This window comes from Thalia democratica, unplaced genomic scaffold (assembly GCF_965202585.1).
Source record: "Thalia democratica unplaced genomic scaffold, ktThaDemo2.hap1.1 HAP1_SCAFFOLD_1193, whole genome shotgun sequence".
Taxonomy (NCBI): Eukaryota; Metazoa; Chordata; class Thaliacea; order Salpida; family Salpidae; genus Thalia; species Thalia democratica.
Window position 1 is genome coordinate 22396 of NW_028140094.1, and position 12614 is coordinate 35009.

At 25.9% G+C, this 12614-nt stretch overlaps 1 protein-coding gene across 1 annotated transcript; it reads right to left on the minus strand.

The window, feature by feature from the left end:
- Nucleotides 1-7292: 7292 nt before the first annotated feature.
- Nucleotides 7293-9354, minus strand: LOC145848015 (cullin-3-like). The gene is made up of 2 exons (XM_082953793.1): nt 7786-9354; nt 7293-7718 (listed from the first exon to the last, which is right to left on the minus strand). Exons 1-2 carry the CDS (start codon nt 9352-9354, stop codon nt 7293-7295), a joined length of 1995 nt encoding a protein of 664 aa, XP_082809919.1.
- Nucleotides 9355-12614: the final 3260 nt, after the last annotated feature.

Sequence of the window (12614 nt, forward strand, 5' to 3'; positions counted from 1 at the left end):
TCCTTTTTATGTAAGTCTGAGTGAAAATTTTACTCAGTAGCTAATATTACAAAAGTTTGCATTTTTGTTTTTATGTTTTAATTAAGTACAAGTGCTGTTGACAACTTGCTTAAATTTGTTTTAGATTGTTTTAGATTTGTTATCAACATTCGTAAGGTTGCATAAATATTTCGAAAACATTTTTGAGTGTGATGTTATTTTTGTGAGAAAATTTTCTTTTTTCGACGAATTTGAGTTTGTTAGTCAAGTTTTAAAGTTTTAGTAATGTTCGAGTTAATAAGTTTTATGTTTTTTAACAATTTATTTCTACTATTAAAACATTTTTAAGTATAACCTTCGAGTCATGTATACACATCAAAAACTACAAACTACTTTTGATTCGTTAAAAAACAAAGAAAACGAGTTAAAACCAGAATATGAGAGTAATTAAAAAAGTAAACTTTCTGAATGCAAGATAAACAAACCAATAAAAATTCAAAATGCGTTTTAAAACTTAAACCTAACTTGTAGTTAGTGAAATGTATAAACAAATTTGTGCCAATTGACTTTAAAAACACAGATGTTTTATGATTTAAAATGTAATTTTAAGTGTTTATTATATCCAAGTAGATTTTTAAGTAGTATTTTTGTTATAAGTACTATATTTAAACTGTTTATAAGTTTGAACCGCTGAATATATAAACTTAGTAAGTAGAAGTTCATAAAAAGCAATTACCTTCTAAATAGTTTCCTGTTTTGATTGTGTAAGTTTACAAAAAAACAAGTTTTGTAACAATGCTTATAGCTTAATATAAAAAAGGAGCTTTTTTAAGTTTTTACATGACCTTTATTATTAGCTATATTCTATATTCAATTTATAAAAAAGAAGTGAAAAGGTTTTTGAATATGGTTTTTTAAGAATTCTTACTAAAATTCTGTAAAATTTTATATACTTTTTTAATACATTTTTATTAAATAAACTAAAATTTGGACTTTAAATAGTCTATGATTCAATATCGTTTCCAACACATTGTTTACTTTTGATATATGTTAAGTTGGATACCGAAATAGTTTTGATAAATGCGTTTTGAATATTATAAAGCATAGAAATTAATCAGACTTTAGTAAAATTTTTATGAATAAAATCTAGCATGTTTTGAGTAGAGAGCGCCACGAAAAACAGATAATTTTCTATTTTTAAAAACAGTTTTATACACATTTTTCACTTATTTTTTAAAGGTATTTATTATTTTTTATCTTTTATTCTTTTATTAGATTGAGTTTATACGAAGTCTTCAAGGTAAGTGCTAGTAAAACAGATTTCTATTTAAACATTACATCTATTTAAATCTATCGAAGTAAAAAAAAGTGTTTCTTTTTTTTTCAACTACAAAAGTTTTAGTACTCGTATATAGTAAAACATTGTTCATAAAAACTGATTTCAGTAGTTAAATTTAATTAATCAACTATTAATCACATAATTTAAGTTTAATAACTTACTAAAAAAAATATTCAAAGTTTAAATAAATTTATGTAAACATGAATTTTATGGAGTATTACAAGTCACATGTGGGAAATTCAAATGAAGCAAAACAAAAAAGATCGGAAACTTTTAAACACATTGGGGTAAGTTAAAAGTTTTGAAGTATAGTAGAGATATTGGTAAGGTACACATTTTCATTAAAAAAAAACGGGTACTTTACGTAAAACATTATCTTACAATTTTGAGTACACCCTTTTAGTTTAAAATACGATCCAGTCAATTATATTTATTTGTTAACAGACTTGTACCAAAAATAGTTCTGTTATAGTTTATTTATATTTCAACTTTAATCATTTAACTTCATTAGTTTAATAAAATATAATAGAATTTTGTTTAAAAAAGCTAGTTTATTCCAGTAGCTTTCGACTTTAGTGCATATATTTGTTGGGTGGGTACGTTTTATTTTAAGTGCTCTGACTGATCTTACTTGAGTACTTTCAACACACTATTATCTGCTACGTAGTTTTTTTGTAGTTGTGTGTCTAAAAATTTTAAAATAATATTTTTCACATCGTAATGTTTTCTTGTTTTAAAAATACTGCAAATAATTTAACTTACACAAATAAGAAATACTGTAAAAAGTATGTACATAGTAGTTATTAACATAATTATAAAGCATAATATGTACTACAAACAAAAGTGAATCTTGATTTAAAAAAAACATTTAAGCTTAATGGTGTAGTTGAGTAAATACAAAAAAGTTTCATTCGATTAAAAGCTATCAAAAATTTTATTAATCAGATATGTTTCAACAATACACTAGTAATAGCGATAGTCCTTTATAAGCAAAAGCTATTTGTTCTAGTGAGTAAACATTAAAAACGTACACTGTAATTTTTTTTATTCATATTCTTAATTAATTTTCTTTAACCATTTTTATACGTTTAAGTTACATTCAATTAAATTTTAATCACAATGCAAAACACAACAAGCAAAATCAAAAAACCTTTTGCGTAAAGTCTTGCAAAAAAAAAACGATTGTTTTTTAGACAATATTTTTACAGGTTGCCATCGGAATACTTGGCGTGTTCCAGATTATATTGTCACAGTTCACTCACGATGTGGGTTACAACTTGGCATGGGCGGACGAGTATATCAGACTGTGTTACGGAATATACGTTAGTTTTCAATTGTGTTCCCTTTTGAGTTTATATGATTAAAATTATAACTATGTGTTGAAAAAGATTATTTTAGAGAGTAAAATAAAAAATTGTTTTTAAACGTTTAAATGCTTTTATCCAAAAGTTTAAAAATTATTTAAAACACTTTATCTAGTTTTTAATGTATTTGTAACTTTTTCTAATGAAACTTAAAGGCAACATTTTACTCACTGCAATTAATTATGGTAGTATTTATATGTTTTGAAATGATATTTTATTAAACACGTAAACAACTAACTTAAATGAAATATTTCTAAGCAAGGTTTAATTATTAAAAATAATATTATCTAGTTTTACCCTTAGCTTAAGAATTATAAATGTTTTAATTGTTACTTTTATTAAATATATAAAAACAGATTTTAGTTGCTGGAGTCTGTATTTATAAAGAAATACTACCTTTACCAAATTGGAAAGTTTGTTATTTATATGTATAATATCACTTTTTTAGTTTGAAAAAGTTGTTGTACATATAAACCAATTTTTTTATCATATATGAATGAGTTTAGTGCGTTTTAAGTTTTGTATACTCTTCTATAAAGCCATATAAAAAAAAATGACTTTATAAAGAAAACATAGATAAGACGAATTTGAAAAAACGTGAAAAAAATTAGAACTGGATTTAATTTTTTTTTAATTAGATTTTAAATAGTCTGACACATGTTAAAAAACCTACTATACGCTTTTTTAAAACGCTACGTTTTAAACTTATCAAAAATATAAAACACTAAACAACTTTAAGGTGTCTGTTCACGTGGTTCTGGCTTGTGTGGGGATCATACCTCCCATTTGGTTAATTTACATCGTTTGTGAGAACCTTCACGATCATTCTGCCAACGGAGGCATGGTTTGTGCTTTTGCAAAAAACTAAAACACAGTTTTCGATTACAAGAAAAAAAGAAAATTTTTATCTTCAAAAATTATCAATTTAATCTTATAAATAATAAAGTTTAATAAAATATGATCACTAGTTTTCAACAAACTTGAATTAGAACGAAAAAATATTTGTTCTTGTGATTGTTTATTTTAAAGTTTTTTTCAGGGAAAAAAGGATACATGGTTAGTAATAGACGTACTGACACTTTTGGTTCAGATTTTTTTGTACAGTGCAACAACAGCCATTGTTTGGGCGACCTATCATTATAGAGATACGGTTAGGTTTTTATCTTATACAACAAAAATACAGTTATTTTACTTTTGTTTCAAAATTTTCAATTTTGTTTACTTTCTTAAACTAAGACTTGAATTATGATAAACTTTAACTGAAAGTAATGTAAAAAGTGTTATTTGATTTAAAAAAACCATATATGCGTATAAACTATAAATAACTATATTTGAAGTCTTAACAACTTTAACGAAATGCGTTTATATTTTGATTACTAACATTGATGAATTTAAATTTTTATTAAATTATGATTGAGTCTGTAAATTCTTTTTTTTAAAGAATGACCCATTATAAAAATAAAACTGTGGTATCTCAGGTAGCTTTACAAAAAATAAAGCCTTTAAAGCAATAATTTTTTAGGACGATTCAGTATACCACCAAGTTAAAGCAAATACGGATGAAGGTGAGTGTATAGTTAATATGCAAAAGAATGAAGATATAACTTTATCAGGTATTAAAACGACAACTTTGTGTATGTTTTGTATTTAATTTTCTAAAGTGTTATAAATAGTCGAGTAGAAATTATTTAAATTTATAAATAAAAACACAAGCAGAATCTGTTACAAGTATTGTTGTTTTCAAATTTTTAGTTAAAACAAATTTGAAACAACTCTTTTGAAATAATAAGTATAGTAACATTATTTAACAAATTATAACTTGACTATTGCATTTTTATGTGTGTTTTTATTGACACCCCACAAAATTACTATTGAAACATAAACTACTTTTGTTGTATTTAAATATGTTTATTTACTATCTTAAAACAAAATAAAAATAAAAGTATAAAATTGTTAGATATAGTATTTAAAACATTACAAAAACATTCACAAAGTTTTGATTAAAGTTTAAAAAAGGTTTCAAAGTATTTATGTGTCTTCTCTTTGCTTTGTTATTAAATTTTTATCTTACAGCATAAAGTTTTTAACTTTGTTTAGTATTCAAATGTATTTTTAATAACTACTGATCAAACTTATAGATGAAAACGTTGAAAATCCACAAGAAAGGTATGAAGATTTGAGCAGATTAATTAATGAATGAATTACTGACAAAATTTTCTTATTTATTGAACTTCAAGTTAAAGATAACTTAAGCAATATTTGCATTACAAAAACATCTGAAATCATTGAAGTATCCGTATAAAATAACCTATTCTTCGTATTTCTTTTAGTTCAATTATTTTTGTACAGTTTTGTTGATTTAAGTTGTAAACAAAATATACTAGTAAAAATTATCGATATTTTGATAATAAACATCTATAATTATTTTTAAAATAAAAAAAGACTGGAATAAATAGTTTGTTAAGCTGTTTGAAGGTTAAAATTTGTTGATTTTTTAAGCCTAGACTTAAGCCTAGACTGTTTTATTAAGTAATACTTGTTTTATCGATAATGTGTTTAATACATCTGTTCTGAAATTTTGATATGAACTTTTTTTTTTAAACTTTACTTGAGACTTAATATTCTTGCTTAACAAACTAAATAAAAATTTTTATTATAAAATTTACTTTGTGCTACTTCTTTAAACCACAATATCGCGTTTTTCTTTCCTTCATACTTTGTTATTGTTGTATTTATAAGTATTTAACACATGTCTGTTAACATCATGTCAAAAATTTTAATTCAAATTTTTTAAATTATTTACATATTTTATTCCAATTTTATACTTATATTGCAATGAAAGTAAATTAACGTTAACAAGTTAAACTCATCGTAGATTAACAACAGTTTAACAAAACTAACAAACTAAATAAAAATAATTTACAAAAGTTTTTTATTAATTTTGGTCACACAGCAGTATTTAAGACTTTCGAAAAAAATATTTAAAATACTATAAAACTTTTTATTAATACTTATTTTCGTCCAGTATTTGCATATGAATAGAACTTTATTAAGTTATAAACAAACTTGTTGAAGCATTTAAAACTAAAAGTTTTGTACTTAAAATTATTCAACAAGCATTATATGACATTTGATTAGTTTAGTATTTTTACAATTGCTGAACTCCGTTGTTCTTAGAATTTTCATTTCTTTTCTACAATTAAGTATCTTTGTGTAAAAGTGTAATTCAAAATAATGAAAAACTTACTTTGACATATTTTAACAAGTTTAAACTTTGAATTTTCGTCAGGATTCATTTGTTATTCTATTAACGATAGTTTTGTATGAATTACTTTAAATTAATGTCAAACGCTTAATTAAAAAACTTTAATATTTAAAAAACGTTACACGTCGCTGATTTTTTTGTCATTTTAAATTTTATATTTATAGCTTCGTGTTTTTTGTCAACTGATCATGACGTTTCATTCGAAAACTCATCGTATTTCATCTATTTCAATAATTTTATTTGAAACTATTTATTTTGTTCATTAAAATGGTTTGCGTATAAATAATTTCAAATAAATTTCTAACTTTTTCGTTAAAAATTTATAAGTTGGATTTGTTAAATTTCAGAAGTAACAAGTTGAGAAATATATTGAAACCTATTTGAGAAGTTTATTAAACAAACAATTAAAACTAGATTGGTTATCTTGGGCTTAAAATTTGGCATTTAAGAAATAAACTTTTCAACATTTAATTTTCTCAAAACTTTTAACAAGCTCTTATGTAACAGTAAAATATTAAATAAGTAACTGCATGTTTAACATCTATATATTTCAATTACAGTAACCATAAGTTATACAAAATTTTGAAGATGGCCTTTGCTAAAGACAGTCGAAAAATTATCACCATTTTACTTTTTTTTTAAATCAGCCTTTAATTTGTTGTCGTTTTGTGCCATGTACTCGTAGAAATAATTAAAATATCAATTTACATTTAATTATTAGATATAAAAGATAAATAGACTAATATTTTAAATCAAACTAACTGGTTGTTAATGTTTACGTTAACAAATTAGATCGAAGAGTATTTTTCAAAAGTTTAATATATTAAGTGATATAAAAAATCCTTTAGAATAAATTTATTTAATACTATATCGTTTTGTTTTGAATATTAAGTTATCAAAGATGAGTGTATAATTATTTTAATTTTAGTGAAATAGAAAGTTTTTTTTTTAATATAAATAACAACTTGTTATACAATTCACCGTTAAAAAACCTTTGATAATTTTTTCAATAAAATAAATATATTAAGAAACAATTATCAAAATAAAAAGTCATTCTTAGAATATATATACATTTGCATTTTTTGAATATCTTAATTTTTCAACCAAAAGGCTTTTTAATTGTTTAAAAACAGTTCGATGAAAAAAATTTAATACATTACTGAAATCGTGTACAAGAGTAACAATAATTTTCCACTAACATAATTTAAAAAATTTTAAGAACCGAACAACGCAGAAACACCTAAATACTAAGCAGTCCCTTAAACAGTGAATCTTGTAAGTTTTTTTGAACAATAAACTAAAAAGTACAAATTGCAAAAAAAAAAAAAATATTCACTCGTCAAGTTTAGAAGAACTCATTCAAAATTAAGTTGACTTGGAAGGCATGTGAGCGTTTGACATTGGTACTTTTATGAGTGAAAATTTCATTGACTGAAAATATGTCAGTAGATGAAATGATATTCTCAACAGGGCTCTTCAACAGAATTTTAGCTCGACCTGCTTTTTCCATGCAGAAAGATCTTAGCACTTCTTTTAAATCTTTCGCTGGCAGTTTAGTTTCAGTTTCCATTTCTTCAAAAGTCCATTGGCTCTTCATATTGAAAAGTTCCATCACTGCTACTTGATAACAAGAGTTCACTTGCAGCGTATAACTCTTTCCCGGCAAATTAAAGCTCACTTCGGCCAAAAAGTTTTTGTTTAAAACTGACAGTGTCTTATTTCTGTTTTCCATTGATTTTACGATAGAAGTCTTCGAAATTTTTAAGACTCTCTTTAAGAATTGAAGGTGTTAGGTTAGCGTCCAGTGACTTACTAGAAGGCCATGCACGAGAGCTAACCACTTTAAAGTTCGACTTAACACCGTGTTCAGCTTTTACTTCCTTTGAAAAAGTTTTGTTTAGCACTTTTGATTCTTCGCAGTCCTTTATTATCGTGTCCATTTCTTTCGTGTACTCCGGTGCACCCGCACTTTTCATCAGTTCGACGATCCTTTTGTCGTATGCCAAGTAAGGCGATTTAATCTTAGCAATTCTTTTGCAAAAATACTTTACAAACGCTCTTTTGAAATCATCTCTATCGCCGATAGCAGTGAAAACCACCATGAACTTTTCACAAACTTCTTTCATTTTCTCCTCCTGCTCTCCGGTAATCGTTTTCAGCTTTTTCATGTCGACGAAAATGGACAAGCTTTCACTCACACTCTTGTTGCTGACGATTTTCGAAAAACTTTCATCAACGTCGAGCTGAAAAGAGCCGTTGCTGGAAAAGGAGTTGGACACGAGCGTGTCACACCTGTTCTTCAACTGAACCAATCTGGTGATTTGCTGCTCAGCTGATGACTTTCCCGCCGTTTCTTCCAACACTCTCTTGCCTTCTGCGCGTTCATAATCGCACAAGGATTCTTTCAACATTTTCAATCCACCCTTGACCCTTTTGAAAGTTGCGTACACGCTCTTGAGCTGATCTTGCGAGTTTTCTTCGAGCATTCTCGGAACTCCACCGCATTTTTTACCTTGAGCTGTTGCGAGCAAATGGTCAGCGATGAGAACTTTCTGCAACATATTTCTGATTTTATCAGTGGTTTTGTCATTACCGTACGAGTCAGTGCGCGATATCTCGTTTTCAATCAAGGTTTCAACCTCGAGAACATACTGATGCGATGTCATGTCAACGATGTTTTTACTCGCGACCCTCCCGTAGTATTCTTCTGCCTGCTGCGTGAAGCTATCTTCAAAAACTTCTTCGTAGCACTTCATTTCTACAAGCATGCCGCAGACAGTCTTGATTCCGTCGCAGTTTACTTTAGCGCCTTCTCTGTGCTCGTCGGTACGTTTCTTCAAAACATCCGTTAGTCTTTCTTTAAAACACTTTTCAGAAACTATTTCTTTTTTGAACCGGTTTAGACCTATTTCTTCAACTCCGGCCTTCGGCACTTCGTCTTCCGGAACATCTTCAATCCAAAGCGTCAGATGCTGAAAAAGTTCAGAAAATACTGGAATTGTCTGCTTATAAGTACTCCAGCTGGAAGCAAGTACATCAATTAACTGCTCATCCGTAACGGCTTTCTGTTCAGGCAAAAGGTTTTCCACAACGTGTTTTCGGACTTCATCCACGAACATGTCATACATCTCTTCACCCTTTTGGTGGTGCGTGCATTCGAAGCTGTTGGTCCAAATGTTGTCATCACCATCACTAAACAGATCGTCCGTAAAATTTCCTTTTAAATGGTGTCTCGTCGCCTGTCTCAAACTTTCCATAACTTTTTTATGCCTAAAGTCTTCGTACGTTTTGGTTTCTGGATGCCAGTACTCTCTGTTGAAAGCTGCCAGGTCTCCTTCCTTGAAAATTATTTCAGCTAATCTTTCATCTGAGCATTTTTGGTAAATGTTGTCGCTTATATTTTCCATTTTACTTTTTAGTCACGTATTGTAAACTTCTAAAAATACTTATTATAGTTGAAGGTTTAAAATAAATTTTAGTAAAAGTGTTGTTTTTTAATAAACTGAGGTAAATTTGATTTTGTTAAAAACTAAACTAGTTATCTACTTTAAAATCTTCTTATTGTTTATTGGTAACTAAAAAAACTGTCCTTTATTAGCGTATACCTTGTTTTTTAAGTATTAATTTAACAGAACAACAAACTTTAAATACGAAAAAATAACTCAAAGAGAAATATGAACGATTTGAAAGATGTAAATATATATTGCATTTTTTGTTTCTAATTAATTGTTAACTAAAAAATGAAAAACTAATCAAGTTTACTCTTACTAAATACTAAGTAAAAGTGTATTGAAATCATTTCAGAGTTTAAATGTTTAATAAACAAAAACAAATGAAATGAGTAAAGTTTATAAATATTAAAGTACTATGTTAAACTCATAAACTTTCTAAATACTTATAAAACAAATTTAATTTTTACGACTAAAATACTTAACTAAATAAAAAAAAAATTTTATGCACTAAAAGTCTTCCAAAAAACTATCATTGAGTTTTTTTTTTCAGCGATTTACAACAACTAAGTTATTTCTAGTTTAAATAAACCTAAAATATATGAAGAAATGACATCTAAAATAAAAATTAAAGCTGTTGAGAAATACTTTGTAAGTTTTTCTTCGTACCTAATAGCCTATAAAAGTATAGCCTAGTAAGCTAAAAATGTTATTCTTTTCGAAATCATTTAAATTTTTTTTTTTTTTTAATAAAAAATTTTGCCACAAGTTTTGTTAAAATACTTTAATGTAGTTTGTACTTTATATGTAATATAAGTAAAGTTAAATAGATTAAACTCTAAATTCATTAAATTCATTTAAGTATATGTTGTAATTTATAGCATTTAAATGATAATCCTGATATCAGTAAGTTGTTTTCCTTGCTTTATTTTCTACTTATAGAACGATTTAGCTAAATCTATTGTTTACTACCACATTTTAATTTTTTAATAAAGCAGTATTTATTAGCAACTTGTTGTTAACTATGTTACTTAACTCTACTTATACGATTAGTGACCGTTCACTTTAAGTAATTCGACAATGATCAAATTAATCTGTTTACAACTTTGAACAAATTAAGTACTTAAATTCATCAAAATCTATACAAAACATTTGATGTTTGTTTTCTTTAAATTTTAAAATCATATTTTGTCAAAAAAAAAAGCTTAAAATATTTTAAAACAATATATGTACCAAAACGAAAAACAAGTATAAGTGAAAAAAAATGTATCATATCAAGTTAAATTTTTGTTTTGTTATATGTGTATAAATTAAATCATCTAAATATAAAACTAATGTATCATAGATAGCAAAGTTTCGACTAAACTTATACTAAAAGCTGCTAAACTCTTATTAGTACTTGACTTCATATAAACAAAATTGTTTATTAAACTTGAAATTCAAATCTTAAATATTATTTAGAAATTTAGGATATAAAAATATAGATTCCCAATAGACAAGGTAAAATACTCATTAAGAAATATTTATTAGATATTTTATTTTTTTGCTTAAAAAAAGTTGTGTAGTTAGGTACTTAAACTGTACTGAAATTTAAATTCAAGTAAATACCATGTTTCAGTCTTAAAAATTTAACCATTACTTATTTAGAGTTAAATTTTAAAAAGGAATTGAATAACTGTTATCAAAAACTGTTATATTTCTAGTAATACTAAAGTAAAAATAAATAAATCTAAGTTTATATTTTCACAACATGATAAACGAAAGTTTAAAATATTATTTTTAATAAATTACATATTTTTAATCATGAAACTATACGTAATTGTATCATTAAACTTCTTGTTTTTTTTTGTTTTTATATATTTCAAGTAATTTCATTTGTTTGTAAGTTTATTATAGTTACACAAAAATATTTTGTTCAAAAGTGGCTTTATTAAAGTGTTGATGTTGTATTAAGCCGCATTTAAAGCTAACAAAATAGTTGTATTTTAAAAATACAAATAAAAGCAGATATAATCATAAGTGTCCTGGAAAATGACGTTAAACTGTGTTCAAATAGTTAAAGACTCCATAAGCGAAAAGTTTTTTCGTACACCAGGTCCTAAGACCGACATTTTGAGCGTTTTTTTGTTGTTCCTACATTTTTAAGTCAGTAATTTGCCTGCTAGGTGCTTTTTAGGTATGGTACGCACTTTTTGGCAAAAAACGCTGTTTTAAAAACGCAATTAATTCTTTTAAATTTAAAACAAACCTAAAAGTAGTAATACAAAAGTATTGTACTATAAAGTGTATTATACTGCATTAAATTAACAAGATATAAAAAAATTGGATGAAACATAAACATAAGTATAAACATAGATATAAACATACATATATTAATAATTCTTTAGAAGTAATGCCATGTCATTAAATATATTCAAGACTTATAAGACATGTACGTACTTACAAGAAATATATATTTTTTTATACAGTTTAAGTTTTGTCTTGGGGAAATTAGATTTAATATCCATTTGCTAGTTTTAGTGTTTTTACATGTTTGCATAAGGTTTAATGTAGGTAGTTAAAGACCAATATTTACCTTTTTTCGCCAGTTGGGTACGAATTTTTCCGCTGTGATCAAGGTGCGTAACTAGTTGGCAGGTTACTGTACTTTTTAAGTAAATGTTAACTGTTAATTTAGTTTTGACAAATAAAAAACAACTAATTTTTTAACTGAAAGTTTACAACTACTTTAACTTGTAATTCTAAAAAAAAAACTTTATTAAGTTAAATAAAATTTTCCAATGCAACTTATAAATGAATATATTTTATAAGTCTGATGAAAAGATGCTATATAAAATGATTTTTGTGATAGCAGTAGTAGCTGTTAAAACTAAAGATTTTTGCTCAAAAATATTATTAACATTAAAAAAAAGGAGAAGTTAAACTAGTAATATTTGTACTAGAATTTGAGCGTTATAAATGAAAGGTGAAACAATTTTTCAAATGTAAACACGATGAAGCTGAAACTTTTGAAGAGTTTTAAAGAATGCCTGAAGAAGTTTTGACAAGTTTTTGTAAATAATATGTTTATAGAAAGATAGAGTTTTAAAACGTTTTTAATTTCTTAACTTTGCAGGTATGTAGTAAAGAATATAAGTTTACATCGATAAAAGAAAAACCACAATCAGTAAATCCCAGTCTAATAAGCTAGGACAACCGGATCTCATTAGTTTGTCTGA

What these genes read in the sequence shown, in the direction of transcription:
- LOC145848015 (XM_082953793.1), bottom strand. Translation starts at nt 9,354, where the DNA reads ATGGAAAATATAAGCGACAACATTTACCAAAAATGCTCAGATGAAAGA. An exon ending in TTAAGTCGAACTTTAAAGTG is followed by an intron (nt 7,719 to 7,785) that starts GTTAGCTCTCGT and finishes CAATTCTTAAAG; the next exon opens with AGAGTCTTAAAAATTTCGAA.